Source organism: Olea europaea, unplaced genomic scaffold (assembly GCF_002742605.1).
Source record: "Olea europaea var. sylvestris unplaced genomic scaffold, O_europaea_v1 scaffold256, whole genome shotgun sequence".
NCBI classification, from domain to species: Eukaryota; Viridiplantae; Streptophyta; class Magnoliopsida; order Lamiales; family Oleaceae; genus Olea; species Olea europaea.
This window is the reverse complement of record NW_019243883.1, coordinates 931,018-951,549: the sequence shown is the minus strand read 5'-3', so window position 1 is coordinate 951,549 and position 20,532 is coordinate 931,018. Positions and strand designations below refer to the sequence as shown.

Sequence of the window (20,532 nt, the reverse complement as noted above, 5' to 3'; positions counted from 1 at the left end):
TTGAATTCCTTAAAAACCAAGAAAATTGGTCCCTGAGGGGGGAATTGAAAAATCAATTCCATGAAAATTTTTTGCCATCAAACATGTATTTTTGGGTGGAAATGGAAAATGTCCATGGAAAAAACCATGCCTATCATTAAGGCCCTTAGAGATAAATCTTATTAATCATTTCTTTAGTATCCTTATCGATTTAGTAGTCTTGTCTCTTATCAAGAGAAATTACATCATTCCATATAGATTTTCAACGGTCTCTGTATATGGTAACATGCACTGCAAGTTTTACGGATAACACTCTTTTACTAGAAAATGTTTGCCCACTTGGTTGACATTAACTCACATACGTGGGACTCGCATTAAAAAAAAAAAAAAAAGGTTGGGACCCATCCTATATTGTGAGTGTCGGTCAAGGAGGGTGTCAACCTTCACTGTTACGGTAGCAGGGCTCAAGTTTTACAGTTAAATTTTCTAATTGTACTTTAGAAGGACATTTCTGAAGTACAAATTGAAGATTTCAAGAGATGGTCTCCCATATATGTCAAAATGATATGCGTGGAACTCCAAAATGGTCATTTCATTTTACGAGTTAGATTTACAAAGTGAATCATTTTATAAGGTTACAGAACAGTTTTAAATAAAAGGAACAAAAGTTACATATTGATGACAAAAAAGATAACTTGGAATTTCAAATTAAGCAACTAAAAATCTTGGAATTACTACAGGTCTAGAACACGTCTGAAACTCGGAAATCAGTTGGTCATAGTCACACTAATTGGTGGACTATGGCGGTCCAAATATAGGCAGCTTGGCGGATGAGAATTGTTGGTATTTTTTTGTATCGGTAATTATAAATTTATTCAAACAATCACATAAAATTAAGGAAATCAGGGATATTAAAGAATATCGAAAAAGTATAAAACTGTAATATTATAAACATTTTTAAGATATCTTTAACAATTATAAAGTGTCTATAGGTTAAATAATTTAAAATTGTATTTTTGATATAGAACAAACGAAGGGTTTTATGAAGTGAAGTTCAATACCAGGTGGAGAACCCTGGGTTGGGAGTTAGTAGAGGGGTCGCGCCATCATGGAAAATTCTTATTGTCATTTTAAAGATGATATAAATAAGGATGCAAAAGTGGTGAGATGCCAATTTAAACCCAATTTTACACCATCGTTGGAGATGCTCTAAGCCCACCTTTCTTTGATGTTTGATAGTCGTGTCTCAGCAAGAACCAGACATTTTCAGTGTTCAAATATTCAAATGTTAAGCAATTATCTATTATGGGAAAAACATGATTTTCCTTCCCGCATTAACCAAATGCAGAAGTTATGAATCCAATTATTCAGGATACCATGCACTTCCACATAATTTGTTAATATACTATTATGTGATTTGATCATTCTAGCAATACTTCAACATCGAAAATGGGCGTACAATTTTATTTCTACTCTGAATTTATACTAGTCATGGCCAAGGGCGGACTCAGCCGTTTTGGATTGTGGGATCAAAAATTAGAGTCATGTTCAGTGCCCACATGAATGATCGCGAGATTGACACAACACACACACACATGAGGTCGGGATTATTTTATTCATGACTTGTCATCACATACGTCATTCTTGTTTTGACTCTTGTGAATAAAGAAATAGGTGCGATTTCCTCGTGCTTACTCCAAAATAATTTCTCGTCAGCATAAATTAGCTTCATTTTTTTTTCTCAACTAATATTTTGGATTAAAAATCGTTAAATGACAAGTTGAAAATATCAAGCAAAAGGTGGCTGTTAAAAATATATTTATTAATCCTAATGTTTATCTTTTAATATATATGTGTGTAGGTAGTGTCCATGTGGTAACAAAGGTAACAATTTCTTGTTGGAGGCACAAACTAGCTTGATTTCTTCACAACGTATCTCTTGGATAGAGATAAATTAATGATGAATTTAAAATAGTGAACCAAAAATAACTATTATAAATAGATTTTTTAAGCAGTCAAAACGAAGAATCAAGAGATGTCCGAGAGGTCCCAACTATGTTGGCATATTCATAACACCCTCATTATTTGTCCATTGAATATTTTATTAAAATAAAAATGAATAAATTTTTTTGAGAATTGAAAAAACAAATAAAATTATAATCGATTGAACGGTAATTGCAGGTGCTAGCTTGTCCTATCAAGAACAAATAAACCAGAACTAAAATCTGGAGGCTGAATACTAAGCATTAGCAATGATTGCTTCCAAAATAGTTTAGTTACAAATTTTGTTGAAGGAATTGAGGCATCCTCTGCTTGATCCTCCACTGTTATTATGTGATAATTTAGGTGCTAAACATTTTATTTTTAATCCAGTGAATCACTCATGCACGAAACATTCAAATAGATATTCATTTTTTTCGAGATCTTGTGTAAAAATGAATCCTCAAAGGTTAACATGTACATACCACCGATCAACTTGCTAATTTACAAGCATTGTCCAAACCGATCAGGACTCTGCTACTAAGAAACTAGATTTGAGTTACTAATGGCGCACCACTTTTGAGTGGGTGCATAAGAGTAGAAATATCTTCCATAAACCATGATCTTAGCATTGTGAAATCTGTTTCATGATCTCAGTGAAATAATCTCCATGATCTTAGCATTGTGATTTGATCCTTTCTAACATGTATTACTCATTCATTGTAATTCAATTAATCAGGAACATAGTCAGGGATTTGCTTCTCTTGTATGTACTAAAATAGTTGTTTCTCATTTGAAAAAATCATGTATATATTCAAATGCATGCTATGAATGGAAGTGTGACAGCATTACCAAATTTTGTGTATTTCTACATAGACGTGGTAGAAGGAAGTGAGTGACATAGCCATGCAAAATGGAGTGGAAAGTAAATGGAGCAAACTTGCTTTATTCCCTAGTTATACCTCATATATAGAATATAAGAGTGGTTTTTCTTAGAGGGTCGGCTCTAAAAATTTTGAGACTCTAAGCGACTATTTATTAGAAGGTCCTTATACATAATTTTTTATAAGTGTAGCAACAATATTAAATATTTTAATTAATAGCATTTTTAAATATAAAAATAATTAAACTACACGGGGGGAAAAAAAATTAGGCCCCCAACTTTGGAGGCCCAATTGGAGGCCCTAACCCATTACTTTAGTGGCTTTGGCTCAGTCTGGCTCTGGTTTTTGCTCAAAACATTAGAATATAAGGGTTCGTTTGATTGTAAGGATGAAATTTGGGTGGAAAGAAAACGAATTTCAGGAAATTGAATTGCCTAAAACTTGTTTTCTTGGGAATTGTCAATTAAATGCATTTGATTAATATAGTTTTTCACATGGAAAATATTGAAATTTTGGATCTTTTGACGTTCGTTTGGTCATGTTTTTCATGAAAATTGTCAATTAAATGGATAATTTTTTTTTAATTGTCAATTGATTTTGTTCTCATTACTGAAAAAAAAAAGTTAGAAATCATTTTCTCACCAAAACCAAAGAAATTGGTTTTTCTTAAAAAGCTAGAAAAGAGGACCACGTGGGGTGGGAAGTGGAAAACCAATTCTATGGAATTTGTTTGCAATCAAACACCCAATTGTGGGTGGAAATAGAAAATGTTTTCCATTTTCCATGAAAAAAAAAGTTATCAAACATTGCCTAAGAGTGGTTCACAAGTTTTCATAATTTTATTTTTTATTTTTTATTTTTTTATATATAGACAATGAGTATTTATTACACATGAAGAGAACTTTGTTGGTGGAGAGGAGAGGGGGGTTTTGTCACCTAATCTTTGGCTTCACATTTAATTCTATTAACAAAATCTCGACCTTTATCTTAACACGATTTGATTCGTATTGATATTCTGAACCTCATTTCGACATTAAGTTAATCTATCATTTATGTTTTGATATATTTGGTTTCTAAATTACAATAAAAAGTTAAAAGAATTTCAAGGTAAGAAAAAACTAAATGCTTTTTGTTTATATAATAATATGAGATAGATTTGTTTTATTTTTTTCTGCTTAATGTAGGCAATTAGGGATAATCTCCTAATTAAGATGTGTTTATGATAAGCATTATCGCATATGATTCCGCTGTGTTAAAACTGAAAATGGCAAGCCATTGAATTGATTTTGTAAATGCCAGAAATTTGGTTGACACTGCGACAGATTTTTTAGCAATGGCTTGAATCAACATAAATGCCACCAAAAAAGTCAGTGCAATGTAAATGTTTAATTTGTATTATGTTAAGGATTTTGAACACCCCAATATATTGACCCCTCACAACGGAGGAAGGCCACGACGAATAAAAAAATCGTGGGCTCCTCTATTGTGATGGAGTCGGTCAACCCTGGTATACAAGTAGCAAGATCCTTATGTTAATCTATTTCACCTGTGAGTTGTTGCACTATGTGACAATTCACAACTAAATAATTGGTGAAATTTGCTCTGTGACAGTAATTTGTGCCTTAATTTAAACAAGTATTTGTCACATGTGCAATGAATTTTTTTGAAAATTGTATTAAATCTTTCAGAGATTGTGTCATTTATTCAATGAGTGTGTGTAAATTGTAACAAATCAAGAAATTTGCCAACTTTAAAAAATGATTAAATTGGGATAACACCATATAATATTCAAAACTCATGAATTGTGATATTGATACTCCGTCGTAAATTGTGAATGTTACTAGTTCAATCCTAAAATCACCTAGAGGGAGGTGAATATGTGAATACTGCAGAATTAAAAAATTCCAATTTAAAAACAACAAGTCACATTTTAATTGTTCTAGATGTTTAGTCAATCAAATCAATTTTATTCTAAGTTGAATTGGCACAATAGAAAATAAAGTAGTGAATAATACAAGATTTGTTGACAGAGTGTAGCGGAAATCTCTCGATAAATTTTGATTTCGGGCTCAGAAAACAATCAAACGAACACCGGTTTACCTTGGCTCGACCCGAGCTTTTCACCTTCACTTTGGACTGCTCTCTTTCTCTCTAACCCCACAAAGGAGAAGGGTGGTGGTGTTAGCAATCCACAAAGGTATGGAGAGGAAGAAGAACAGTTGTTGAATCTTACTCACAACCTCACATGGCTTCCATCTCTCTCGGTTGCCTCTCTTCTCTCAACTCTCCTCTCCATTGCTACAACACACACACACCACCAAAAACGGCTGGGAGATAAATACATATATATAGGTTAGTTTAGATCACTCTAATTGGGCCTAGATTTCACTAAGTGGGCTACCAATTAACCTAAACTAATGGGCCAATATTCAACTCTATATTTAATCACTAAATGGTCCAACTAACCAAATAATCATTCAACCCAAACCCGAACCATCCAAAAGTATAGTTCATCTCTGAGTCGAGCCAAGTCCATGGTGTTGATAAATAATCCGACAACTGTTTTAAATCATCGCCCGGATTATTCGGTATCAAAAAACCTAAAAATCTCCACCTTGATGCCCAATAATCTGCAAGCAACCAAAACACACAGTTTATACTTGCACAATCAAGGTAATCCAATAAAATTGGAATAACAGACCTTACCTCGTGTTTTGAATCAAAACATATATCATACTTGCTCCATGTACCCACCGGAGCTAAGGTAAAAAATACCCAAGTAGAAACAAGTATTCACAATGAACAAACAATCATGCGATGAAGATATATATAGGATAACACACATACAGATCTTTTCAAAATCATGTTCACACTGAACCACAAATTAACACCTAGTTAATCAGCACATGGTCAAACACATATGCAACAAATGCATAAAATGACCCCATGAAAGATCTCACCACACTTATCCTATCACATTTCGTGTTACTCCCACCTCGAGAACACATATCTCCTCTCATCGCCCACCATGCTCACTAAATAGATCACACAACTCATGTGAAAATGGCAAGTCATAATAGATCCTAAGCTCTCGGGATAATCCTCTATCACCACATCACTTCTCCCAACTTACGTGGATAATGGGACTCCACCTTACAGAAGTGATAGAAGTGCCTCTCTCACACTCCACCTGTACAGGGTCTCTTTCACAGATAAAGGATTCTACACATTTAATCACATCTCCACTCGTGATCCAAATGTCACACTCCACATCCCCTGATACAAATCACCATATACCCCTAGGCATCTATACTCTACCTTACCAAAAGACATCCAACTCATTGCTAATGCATCTCAAACTCACTATGGCAAATCAAAACCTTTCGGTGACCATAAAGGTTAATCCACTCACCAATGCTCCCAAAAATTCACAAAGAAAATAGAGGTGGCACTCTCAAAGAGAATCAAAGAAAAAGTCGATTACTTCATAACACTCACAAAGGAGGCTCACAAAAATAAAGAAGGTAACTCTAACATGGCTGCCTCACATAATCTCACAAACCACATATGCTCACAAAGATAAAGGAGAGAAACGACTACCCAACTTTCTTCTCACTACCACACTCTCACGCCACTCACAGAGCAAATAGAGTACGCCACAAAACTTAACTCACTATGCATGTAAATATATTACACAAAGTAATAAGTCACTCTAACTCATGCAATTACACATATCAAATATATTAAAAGTGTAACATCAACATTGCAACATAATTAAGTGACCACATACATGCAGAAAGGATTACATACAGATGCAATGCAAGAACCAGGTTTATTCTCTCAATAAACCTCACTAGGATCACTACTCAACCCTAAAGCCACATTCGCCTTGTCTCTATCCTCATCTTTCCTTTTATTATCATACTAGGACAATCTCTTTTAACTATGTCCAAATTTTACTACAATTAAAATATATGTTATTTTTCGCACTTACCTTAGACCTACATTTCCCACCAATGCCAAATAATGACCACAAGTAAAGTATGAACATAATTCACATAGAATAGTCCACTAAACTTTCCTAAGGCCACATGCAATTCTAATAATGTAGAAAAATTAACAGCAAATTCACAAAGAATTTAAGGCAAATAATTAACAAATAATTTTTAGGTCTAACAATAGGTAATGATTACCCCTTCATGGTAACCCCAAACCTAATGTCACCCCACGCGATGACCTTTAATGTAAAAATAAATTACTCTACACATTTATTTCAACTACAATAATAAAAAGCAAAGAATACGATATGGAGGGGACCACATCTGAAAGTCCGTAAATATCAAGACATACGAATTCACCACTTTAGGAATATCACTGTTCATCCTAAAGTCAACAGTAATCACAGCAACACGAAAATAGCACCCAGCACCCGAACGTCCAAGGGCAAAATCGTCCAACTTTCACTGTACTGCTCCAAACTGAAATCTGAAAACACTGCAGGGTCCATCTCGTCATGGGGAAGATTCTGATTGAAGACTACATCGCCGGAATCCTCCAGACCCGCCCTCACGCGCCATTACCGGAAACCCCACGCGTCGTGTCGACCGGCCATGCGCCGGCAACCTGTCACCCTTCCGATTTCTTCTCCGCCTGCACAGTGCACCGGTGGTGTCCGTTTTGCCAAACTCCTTTTGGTTTCACCAGAAAACGCCAAAACAGATTCGGCAGAAATTAAAAAAACTGGATAGTTTCTGCCTCTGATTTCCAGATCCGTTTCCGACCACTTCCAGCCCGTTTTTAGCCCCAAAAATCACAGATTTATCAACAACACAAGCTCTGATACCATTTGTAGTGAAAATCCCTCGATAAATCTTGATTCCGGGCTCAAAAAATAATCAAACGAACACCGATTTACCTTGACTCGACCCGAGACTTTCACCTTCACTTTAGACTGCTCTCTTTATCTCTAACCCCACAAAGGAGAAGGGTGGTCGTGTTAGCAATCCAAAAAGGTATGGAGAGGAAGAAGAACAGTGGTTGAATCTTACTCAACCTCACATGGCTTCCCTCTCTCTCGGTTGCCTCTCTTCTCTCAACTCTCCTCTCCATTGCTACAACACACACACACCACCAAAAACGGCTGGGAGATAAATACATATATATAGGTTAGTTTAGGTCACTCTAATTGGGCCTAGGGTTCACTAAGCGGGTTACCAATTAACCTAAACTAATGAGCCAATATTCAACTCTATATTAATCACTAAATGGTCCAACTGACCAAATAATCATCCAACCCAAACCCGAACCATCCAAAAGTGTAGTTCATCTCCGAGTCGAGCCAAGTCCATGGTATCGATAAATAATTCGACAACTGTTTTAAATCATCGCTCGAATTATTGGGTATCAAAAAACCCAATACAGAGAAAATCTTTCACTAGATTAAAAATTTCAAGACCAAGCTAGCTGTAGACGATAAGAAGTTAAAATTTGATCTAGCATAGAAAATTTACTAGACTCATTGATCTAATTCTTACAATCTCTATGGCTTGCTGAAACGTGCTTTCCTCACACCTGCTCCCGATCTTATGGAATTATCTATTTTCTATGGATCACCAAGAACACCTTGCTCTTGTACACTTTCTGTGCTTTCGAAAACTTAAGCAACCTCTGATATATATTGAGAAAATACATTCTTGATTATATTTAAGAAGTGAGTGTTTTGGATAATATGATTTTGATTTTTTTTTTCAACTTGTGGTTGATTGATCTCAAGATGTTAAATAGTTGTTTGATCTCCAAAGGATGTTATGAAGGTATAAAATAATGATCAACCACAGTTTTCATGAAATAGGATTTTATGTATTTATAGTAGAGATATATTGGATAGTATAAAATAGATAGAACTCTTGAAAATTGTGAACTAGAGTTTTTCAAAAAACACCTTGCTCGAGCTATAGTCGACGTGACAAGTGAGCAACAATGATTCTGTTTTGGATGCTCGAGCATTAGTTGGTGACAGGCTAGCATAATTCCGACGACTCTTTCTCCATGTTTCCTATTCAAATCTAAAGACTCGTAGTTTATCAATACAACATCCTAAAAGGCTCCTTGACTTTTATAACCTTTTATAATAATCATTTTGTCTAAAGAATAGCCTATACAAAATAAATCCTAACAATCTCTCTTTAGCGTTTTGCGACAAAAACTATACAATACAAGTTAATAAAGTAAAAATAAAACTAATCTACCCAAAGTCAAACTGCATATCCGTCTCTTGCATTCTTTGTTAAACAGCTTTTCTGAAATCAACAATTTAAATACCAAATGTAAAAGCACGTGAAACAAAATATATAAAAATTGAAACACACTATCATAAATATGCTAGCTAGATTGAAAAGTAATACAAATGTTAATCAAAATAACAACTGAAATATTAATATCACAAAACATCAAAACTCAAAAATACTATTATCTTTATCTGATGCCATCATCCCCCCTACTACAAATTCTCCAAAAAAATGCCAAAATGTAAATAATGCCATTATCTTTATCTAATGCTATCATCTCTCTCCCATTTTTGTTACAGATGATGAAGGAAACTATATCATATGCAATTATCTTCTTCTCCCTTTTATTTATTTATTATCTAATGCAATTATATAATAACTCAAAGATGTAGTTGATAGCATGCACAAGCATAATCAATTATAAATAAACTTTCCCACCACTCAGTTCAAGTCAAGATAGAATAAATTATATAAGTGACCCGTGTGTGTAAAGTGTCACCAATCATTTGTAAGCAGGACTCTAAATATAAATTTTGTAAGAAATGATATGTTAACCATCACTATCAATAAGTTTATTCATCTACTTATGACAGTCAAACCAATAATAACATATTAGAGCCTATAGAAGAAACTCATTTTATGTATATTATTCTTTTCTTCCCTTGAATTTGAGCATATAAATGTAATTTATTTATTTTTTTTTAAATTTTAAAGCTCATCAATTTTTTCTATTCGATTTTTTTTTAATCTTATGTGCAATATCTTCTCTATTAACTGACTAAGATGATTGTTGTAATGATCTTTAGGCTGATTAACCCAAGTCAATAACCGTAAGCACCAAGTTATGAGAAACCCCACAAGCTTAATTTCTTGATTTAGACAGGCTACGAAGAAGAGTATAAAATATTGAACTTTTTTCCTTTTAAGGGAATATACTTGAGGTTAAGTCTACTAGAATAAGGTCTGTTCAGGTTCAAAGTCACATTATCAACATATGACTGCCATCCAAGTCTCACAGATATGGTCCAATCCTACTTACAATATTATATTGTGCATAGTGCAGATGATACTTGAAGAAACATATACTAAGTACTACATAAAAACTTTAACAAATAATGGAAAATATGCTATATTATATCAATTAAACTCATACTTGATCACAACAAACATGTTCAACGTCAAAAAAAAAAAAAAAAATTCTTTTTCTTTCTTTTTTTAATTGATAAAACATGAATACACCAAACACACAAAATAAAAAATATGCAACACAAAACAAAACATAAAAAATGTACTTGCCAATGCAATCAAAACGAGATGTATGCTACCATGAGTAAGCACAAGCATGGACTAAAAATACTAACTCGCTATGGCATAAAACTTCTCCCTCCTTGAAGAGCAACACAACCAGCATTATCAGTCAGAGCATCTCTTGTTTAAAGAGATCACTCTTAACTTTGACTTGTCTAGTGGAAGAATTATTTTGAGTCAACTGAGTTATTAACTCGATTAATTGACTCGCTTGATTAATAAGGAAGTTAATCCAACTATCAACATCCTTTTTTCTATTTTTATTTAGGAGTTTATGACACCTAAACCTTATATGTCCTAACTCACCACAATTGAAACAAGTAGGGATAAAACTTAGGTCTAAAATTATATGGTTCGCTGATATTTATTCCTAGGTTGGTAGGTCCTACGCTAGTTAGTAGGTTTATGTCTTACGATACTCTTGTTCTTGAGTTCAGAATTAGGAACATACTTAGACTGATTAATAGCAGGGACAAAAATGTTTTGGGAAGTACTAGCTCTACTATAATTGGTCTCTTTATATCCAAAGTGTAAATGGCTGAAACTTATTTAGGCTTTAAATAATGACATTCTATAGTTCTTTTGATGAAATATAGCTTAATTCGTGTTATATTGTATCTAATAGGTAAAACTCATGAGTTGATAAAGATTTGGAGAAAACAAACAAAAAATCAAGAAAATTGGTAAAATCAAAACTATGGGGACTAAAATGTAATAATAATTCAAAAGTTGTTTTGGATTGCGAGATGACGATTCAAGAATGCTAATAGTCAATTGGAGTTGAAAAGAAGTCAATAAGATGAGAAATTGTCGAAAACGATCAAAATACACACATGAGAAAGTTCATGGACCAATTTGCCCAAATATTTGTACCCTTGCGTATGCTATGGCCACAAAAAGCATTATCTAAGGCCAAATTCTGTGTATTGTGCATACGCACCAAATGAAGCATGCATACGTATGTTTTAATTTCGAGAAAAATATGGTGTTTCCTTATTTTGTTTTGGAGACCTTTGGTATGCAATATTTGGGCACTCCATATATACGATAGATTCTAATCAATTTTGAAAGCAAAGAACAAGGATAACAACCTGGAATCAAGCCGAATTGCATAGGATATAGAAAATTCTTCATCCAGATTCAAGATTCACATCAAAAGTATGGAAATAAATCCTATTTATTTATCATTTCTTCTTTCTGAGTGTTAATTTTCCAATTGTTCTTTTGTAATTTAATTCTAAATATGTTAGGCAGGTTTTTCAATTGTATTAAATGGGTGTTTGAACCCTATATCATTTATATCAATTCAAGACATTCATTTAGGAAGTTCTTGTGTTGTTTGATTGATTTTACATATCATTGCACTATCTGGTTGTTTTGTCATCAATTGAATAATTAGTTCGTTGTAGTGTAACAATATTCATAATAAGTCTAGAAAATAATAAAATCAACATGTGTAATTAGAATTTGGAATAATAGCTTTTCACACATGCAATCTTAATGATAATCTAAGCTAGATGCATGACTTTTATATGAATTCGGATTAAGAATATGATCATTTCATGTTAGTCATAGGTAGGCGTATCTTGGGAAAGAGCCTTTAACATATTAGCTTTATCGATAGTCAAACATACATGAATTGAATATATTAATTATTGAGAGTTGAAATAGATAAAAATAGGAGGATACATGAATCCAATACAAGCAATCACATAAACAACATCACATTTACTTGCTTCTTAGAGTAGAAATTAGTATAAATAACAAAACTTGATTCTCTTTTGATGTTGCTACGCTTCGAATTTGATAAAAAAAAATATTGAATTACAAAATAGACTTTATTCCTCATGATAACGATACTCTTTACTCACAAATCTTATAATTGTACAACGATTTTGCATGTTTGCGAAATTATCTTGAACATAAGCTATAGTCTTTAAACTTATGAATTATTCCAAAATAATCAAAGTACTTTGGACTATTTTAAGTCCTAAATTGAACCTTCAAAACTTATATGGCGGAGGTAACACTAGAAGTCATCTTAATTAAAATAACAAGTTACCTTCCAAAATAGTTGATACTATAGATATTAATGAGGTGTAACTTTTTAATATGTAATCGAATTCAAGTATACAAAATAGTTAATAAGTTTTGGCTTCTTATTTTTCATTTAAAAGCTAGAATAAGGGTTAGTTGTTTCATGGTTGTTTTGATATAATTCCATAAAATACTGGAATTCTTCCGATCTTCAATCTTTCTCAACATTCTATGGAATTAACAAACTAGATTAAATTGCAGTGTGGGGGTTCGATTCCTGAAACATGGAATTGGACTCCTTGTAGGTGCAGTGTACAGGCAGCTCTTGTTTCCCAATTTGTTGGGGCACATTCTGCGATTTACCTTCCTCATAAAACTCTAGGGGTGGGGCCCTCAAGGTTTGGGTTCAACCTCCTTTTTTTTTTCTTTTTTTTTATTATTTATTTTTAAACAAACTAGATTAATTTTTAAACAAACTAGATTAAGTTGTTATTATCTATTTTCGGTGCTTGTGCTACATCGATTGGTATCAAAGCCTCACGCTCTTTGTGATGCCTTCTTTACGATCACTCCAAGAAGACGTGAGAGTCCTATGACGAGTAGATATTAGAGATTTACCTAAATTTTTGACCTATCATGGTAGGATAGACATTGGGACTGTAGTGGTCGACTTCTTCTAGATTAGGGAACTTTGGAGACCGACCATTAGGAAGTCCAAATCATTTAAGGGCGTTAGAAACACAAGCGCGTGCTTCGAGTCGTCATGGAACCCAAGACATTGCGATCAAGAGAGGCCCTTTAGGGGACAATAGGCTTGAAGGTTGGTTCGGAGTGGTCGTGGCTGCACTTAAATTATTTATTATTTACTTATTTATTTTTTTAATACAATTTAATTTTAGAATTATAAAATAAAATTAAGTCCCTGTTTGTTTCTTATTCTTTCCTCATTAAAATAAAAAATATAACCGTTATCTGTCATATCGAAATATCAAATTTGAGTTTCTATCTCTTGTGTAAGGTATATAACGATTATATTTTTTATTCTTATTTTTACAAAACCTAGAAATAAGAGCTGTGGCATTGGTGCGACTTTCCCGCTGCAGAATTGTGCCTAGGTCACATATCTATTATACTCGCCACGGTTCCCTCAAGTTTGAATTTCCTTATTTTCCCTCTCTGTGTCTTTTCCTTTTCTTCACATATTGCCCAAATCTTGTTCGTAGAAATGCCCGAACAAAAATTCAAACCCACAGAACAAATACCCACAACTGCTCTTAGAAGATCCCCGAGGTTTCTCCAGTCTAATCAACCCGAACAAGGAAACCCAGTAAGCAGAAAATCTGAACCCAGTAAAATTTGGCTCCAGAATTCTTGTCCCACCCCCATTTGCTCCGCATTGCAAAGTTGCTCGAGCAAAACCCAGAAGGATGAAGTTTCCACGAAGCAAAAGGGAACAGCTATTTTCTCTAAAAGATTGAAAAAATTGAGTAATGGGTCAAGAAGATACACGAGATCTGATGGTAGAGCTGATATGAGAAACAATGGGAAAGACATTGATTTGGGGAATAAATATGTGATAGAAAGGAGGGTGACCCGGAGATTCAAAGAAGAAGTTTCAAGGAAGCAAAAGGAAATGGATACCGGGTCGAGAAGGTTGAAAAAACTGACTACTGGGTCAAGAAGATACGCGACATCTGATGGCAGAGCTAGGAAGAAAAATGGAGAAGGCATGGATTTGTGTAAGCAATATGTGATAGAAAGGAGGGTAACTCGGAGTTTGACTAGGGAAAATAGGAATGTAATTGTGGAGGTTACTGAATGCGTTCCAACGAATGATTGCAGTAACAGAGCAACGGTTTTGTCAGACGAAGGAAAGGCTGAATTGGGTGTAAATTTGTCTGCACAATTTGCTCGTAACGCTGAGAAAAGGGTCGTTCCTTGGCCTGGTCGAGTGACATTCAGCGAGCACTTTGAGAAGGGCAGCAATGATTCGACTGATTGTTTGAATAAAGTAAAGGCGAAAGGGTCATTACCTAAACAAAGTATAAGTAAATTTGACGAGCATGAATGGGATGCTATAATTGCTGGAGGAGATGAAAAGGAAGGGAATGGGTGTAGAGGAAAGACATTGATCCATGAGAACAGGAGTAGAAGTCGAATAGAGGAAGGGCATAGCATTGTTAAAGGATGGACTAAGGAACAAGATTTGGCATTGCAAAGAGCTTATTTTACTGCAAAGCCAACGCCTCACTTCTGGAAGAAAGTAGCTCAGATGGTAATGCATCTCTACTTTTCACCATTATATTTATTACGCTTTGAGTTCCTGTTTCCTTTTTCTTCTTTGTTGCGTTTTGCTTTTCATGCTACTTCTTTTATAATTTATCATATGGCTCTTAATATAGGATCCAAGCCCATTATCAGTGTCATTATGCAATTGAAAAGGAGCTAGTGCAACTTATGACCACCAAAATTGCATCATTTGGCAGCAACAGTAATACACTTATGCAGAGGCAGCTTTGCTAAACAGAATAGAAAATAGGGGGCTTAGTTAGTTTTAGTTTTCTAGTTACTAAAATGATGCGGTCTGGACGCCTTTCCAGAGCATTTTGAAGCATTGATCCTTTGATATAGGCATTCCGCAGGAACTTTTGCTGTGGACGTAGTCATTTTCCTTAGTGGGGCTTAAATCACTTGTTAACTCATGACTGAGAAATAATGGAAGAAAACCTTTCTAAGTTAGCAAACTGATGATAAAGGAGTGAGGAATAGAGAAGGGGAACATAATTCATGAGTCTGATGAGTGTAACAAGTATAACTCTGTCTGCAGTGAGAAAATTCATTCTGTTTTGGAACTGAATTTGCAAGACTGCCCCTGAAATCTGACTTTTGGGAGGTGGTAAAAAGCATAATAGGAGAAATATTTAGCTGCTCCAGCCCCTAATATGGCAAATTGAAGAGGCTAATTGGGTTTAACTTGACTGATGTTTATTTGCTGGCAGAGAATAAAACTTAGTCCTGTTCTTATTTAAATACGCAATATTTAGAGAAGTAAAACACGGTCTAAATTTTGTCTAAATACGTTAACTTCTTTCATACTGTTTTGTCAAATTTGAATGCATGGCTAATTTGTGTTGACTATTGCTTATAAGGGCTATTATGGGAAGCATAAATTATTTTGGGTTTTCTTAGAATATTTGTAATTTGTAAAGAGCTTCTTATATTTTTCCCCATCTTTCTTTTCTTTCATCCAATGGCTGTTCTTTCACATGCCTAAAAGGCATTTAGAATGTTTGTCTCTTGGCATGGTCCCCACCGAGAGGGCTTGTGTAAATTCTTAACTTCAGAGGGTCTATGGAATTGACCCCATAACTCGGCGTGGATGGAATTCAACCTCTGATTGTTACTTGAGTATGCGTCCTTTAACAGCTGAATGTAAAACTTTTTTATTTTGATCTCTCCCATTAGCCTGGTGACCGATATAGAATAACTCTATTGGTCTGAGGTTCTAATTTTACCACCTGAACAGTTGGAAGTGAATCACCAACCAAAAATGACTCATGGAGCTCTTAGTGCACCCAGCTTCTATAGAATGAACGATAGAAGTTATATTTAATTTTTAGATCTTGGCTGCAATTACCTTTTGTCATCTTCTAGTTTTTTGTCTTCAATAAATGCATTCATCATGTAGGCATATATGTCTACATCACTTAAATTATGATTGTTAGTGTTATGATTCTGAGTTGCAATTTTATAAGGTGAAAGTGCGATTGCCTCTAGATTGCTTATATAAGTCTTAGTTTTAATATTAAAAAGTGTAGGTTCTTATTTAAATTATGGATAACATTAACATCTAAAGTGGATTAGATCATCCTTATCCCTCGAGTTTAATCAGCATTGAAAATTTGGGAAACGCAAGAAGAATTTGCCCGTCTTTTTGTGCGTATGAGGTTTGAAGTATGCTTCTTTGTTTTCCTACTCTTCTAATGGAAAAGAAAAAGTTATAGTCTCCCTATGAATGATCTTAAATCAGCATTGGAATTCTAAACAGGTGCCTGGAAAATCTGCACAGGAATGTTTCGATAGAATTCAATCAGAAAACTTGACTCCATCTCAACCTCGAGCGTGTTCAAGGGTAAGGAAAAAGAATGAATCACCCCTCTCGCTTTCTGCGGGTAAATTGCTGAATTCTGCTGAAACAAAAATTAAAAAATTTAGATCCAGCAAGAGGAAGAGCCTTCTTGCACTGAAGACTGTAAGACAACTAATAGAAAAGCAGCAGAATACAGATTATGAAGCAGATTTGTTTACAGTTCTTGAGCCGACAACAAGTCCGTCTACTCAATTTTTTCAGGAGAGTGCAGAATTTGCCACCCCAGAACAGAGCAAAAAAGGACTTGGCTTCCTAAAAAAATGCCAGGAAAAATCTTCTTCAGCTCATAAGAAGCAACTTTCACGATTAAAGAGTTCGTGTAATACAGCTTTTGTAAGTCCCCCAGTTCTAAAACAGATTAAAAACAAAGCGTTACATGAGAAATACATAGATCAGCTACATTTGAGGGAAGCCAGGAGAAAGGCAGCATCAACAAATAATGCCAAGTGTGTTAAAAGCAAAAACGACAAAAACAACTGTCATTTAGAAAAAGGAAATGCAGTTAAAGCTGCAAAAGATGCTCTGCTTTTTGATACACAAGAAGCTATCAATCAGCTCCGACAGTCGAGCAAAATAGACATTGATGACATTGACTATGATTGCTTTCTTAGTGATGAGGATGAAGGTGAAGACAGATTTTTATAATTTCTCTTCTTTTAATCAGTCATAATCTCATTTGTAACTATAACATGCTTCAGTAATCTAGCTGAAATTGTCCATGTTTGAGTCCTGTAATACGGCAGTAACAGGATCCTAGTATCCATCTGAGGTACAACATTTCTGTAAGAAATAAAAAATGCTGATTCATATGGGTGTTCCTTTTATTCCTGTGAATTGCATCACATTTCATTGTTGTTGGGTGATTCAATACTTGGTATTGGGCTGTGTTAATCCTTTCTAGTTCTTTACTTTAATCTTCATAACTGTAAACTGATAGCTGATTCCAGAAAGTTGCTGGGAATCAGCACGTGCACGTCACTAAATTAAAAAATGGGGATGCAAGTTCATTGCAACTAGTTTAGCCTACTCTAAATTTATTTGTGTTTTGCTCGAGCAGTCGCTAACAATTAAAAATGGATCAGACGATTGTGTAAGGAACAAACTTTTTGAGACAGTCTCAAAAAGGAGTGTTTTATTGGCGATAACTTTACAATTGGAACTAAACAGAATACCTCCAAGGGGCGCAAGCACACGAATACTGAAAAGAAATGTTTAAGTCTAAACTAAGAAATTGAAATTATATATTCTCTGTTTGAGAGTGTTTGATTCTGGGGTTTTTTGCTCTATGTGTTCTCTTCCTTTTATATTTTCTTGATGATTTCTTCGTGATCAACTGCTTAGAAACTGTTTGATTACTTTATAACTACTCATTTTCTTTATGGTGGCTAACTTGTCGTGGAACTGCCGTCTCTAACTGTTGTCACTACTCTTTGTCGTTCAACCGTCTTCAACTGAACTCCTTGAATCGTGGAACGTGATAAGGTTACTTGATAACTACTTCAATAATTGCACTTCTGGATAACCATAACATCTTATGTTTGTTAAGATCCTGGGCGATTCGAAGGTTTGGGCGAGAACAGGGTCATAGCTCTGGGCGACTGTAAGACACTTCATTCGCTCAGATTTTGGGCGTCTTGCAAGTTTGGGCGATGATGTTACTATATTCGTGAGCTTCCACTACATTCATTAATAACCCTATCTGAGCCTTTATCCTAAATTGCCCAGTTGGGTTTCATTCTTTGGGTTATTTGATTTGGGGATTCCTCAATTGGGCTTCATTCCCTGGGCTATTCGATTTGGGTTGCACTTTTAGTGTGTCAACAATTACCCCCCAATATGGCAAAATTAATATCAATTATTAATCTTTGCCATATTTACTTTGTGTTTCCCAGCAACATTTGAAATTCCTAAGAATTTCAATCAATATTTCTTTCCATAGCCTGAAAAAGTGCTACGCTACAAACTCTTATAAACCCCAAAGACACGTCATTTCGTTGTACCACTAAATCACGTATCATTATTTCGCGTTTCTTTCTCGTCGTACCACTGTTCATCTTCTTGCTTCTCTACTACGTTTCTCGAGCAAACTTTAACAAAATTGTATTTCGTTCCCAATGGCTGCTCCACAAACCCAATCTGACGACTCTTTTAGCTTCGACGATTTCCGAAAAATCCTCACTCGGCCATATGTAAATCCGAACTTTCTTGCACCAGCCAATGCCAAACTTAATGAGTTCTAGCTGGGTCCTTCATTCACCAACGTCGAAACCGTCGCACAAGTGGCGGTAGGCCAGCTGTTTCCTTGTACTCAAGGCCCTCCATTCCTGAACTCTTTGCCGCTGAGGCCTATTCGTGAAAAAGGTATTCGCACTTGGCTCAAATCTGATGTTGTTTTCCGTAGATGGCATGCTCGCTTTGTGGGCCATGGTCCTACCAAGGCAATTTTTGATCGTGCTAGGATTTCTGATTTATTAGAAATCTCTCTTCAACCCCCAATTTTTGACCCAACACTTTTTTCTATTGCTTTAAGTTTTTGGTCTTCTGAATATAATACTTTTGTTTTCCCTCTTAGTCCCATGTCAATCACTTTAAGGGATGTTGGGGCCCTGATAAATTTTCCACCTTTGGGCGACACCATTTTCCCTGATATTTTGATTTCTGGTGTTGCCCAAAAATTTGACAAAAAACTCACCGAGTCCTATTCAAGCTTGCAAAGCTGTCATAATCACTCAAATGCTGAGCCTTCCCACACTGAGCGTGTGGTCTTTTTTCAGATATGACTTTGTAAATATATTCTGTGTGTACCCAATTTGAAGTCTTCTATGAGCTATTTACCCATAGCGCACGAATTAGCACGTGGTAGGCCTTTGAATATGTGTTCCTTTTTTTTGGCTGCCCTCTACAGAGGCGTGGCTTCTCTTTAATTTCAATTGAAAAATGGTGCATCTCCCAGTGGTAGTGACCTCTTTGGTTCGCTCAACTGTGGTTGAGAGCATATTTTCCATCACTTGGTGCTCTATCTATGTCCCTTCGTTTTGTTAGCTGTTATGGACTAGCCATTGACCTATTGAGCCCTGTAAATATGTCTAGAAGGGACATTTTTTTCATTCTTTTATACTTTAAATTCAATTCCTTCCTTCTTTCCCTTTCCTGCTCATTTAACTCCAGATTATGTGCAACCTCCATCCATCCTGGACAGTGTGAGTGCCTCTCTGCTCGTTTGGATTCAGTTTTTGATTGGGAGGGAGTTGTTCTATGATATTTTAACTGGAACCAATGCCAAAGATGAGGTTGAAATATATGCTCCCTAATTTTTTGCTCGCCAACTTGGTTTTGGCCAAACTTGGCCTGTTCCCCCTTGTTATTCAAAAAATTTGATAGACTGCTTTCACACCATTAATAAGGTAGAGGCACAAGTTATAGATGCTCACAATATTCTTTTGACGAGTAACTTTTCATTAGCCCCCTTCAATCCTAGCCGTGCCGTTCATCCCCTTTTTGAACAACTCTGGCCATCAGTGAAATGCAGATTGTTTACAATTGATGTCAATCGTGCTTTCCATTCACTGGATCAACCGACCATTCCTTCCACTTCTCCTATTTTGGTCACCCCTATGTCCATTAGGAGTCCTTCCTCTCCTGCTCGTGCTAAACAATCGGTTCGTCCCTCTACTTCTCTACCTGCCAAACCTACTGCAGCTAAGAGCGCCCCAAGCCGCAAACGGCCAGCTTTAGCATCTCCCATTTTGGAGGATGATGATGATACTCCTCTCATCGTCAGGAGAAAGGTAATTGAATTGAATTCTGTTTACTCACAAGCATACCTTTCTATGTGCTAATGGTTTTCTTGAATTTCTCAGAAAATTTTAGCCTCTCCTTTGAAGGCTTTGGTGCTGGCAGCTCCTGC

General features: G+C 35.3%; 1 protein-coding gene across 1 annotated transcript; it reads left to right on the top strand.

Moving 5' to 3' along the window:
• Positions 1–13,564: 13,564 nt before the first annotated feature.
• Positions 13,565–17,493, top strand: LOC111382814. The gene is made up of 2 exons (XM_023006854.1): positions 13,565–14,750; positions 16,524–17,493. The coding sequence occupies exons 1-2, from the start codon at positions 13,701–13,703 to the stop codon at positions 17,268–17,270; spliced, it is 1,797 nt and encodes a 598-aa protein (XP_022862622.1). The 5' UTR covers positions 13,565–13,700; the 3' UTR covers positions 17,271–17,493.
• The last annotated feature ends 3,039 nt before the right edge of the window (positions 17,494–20,532 follow it).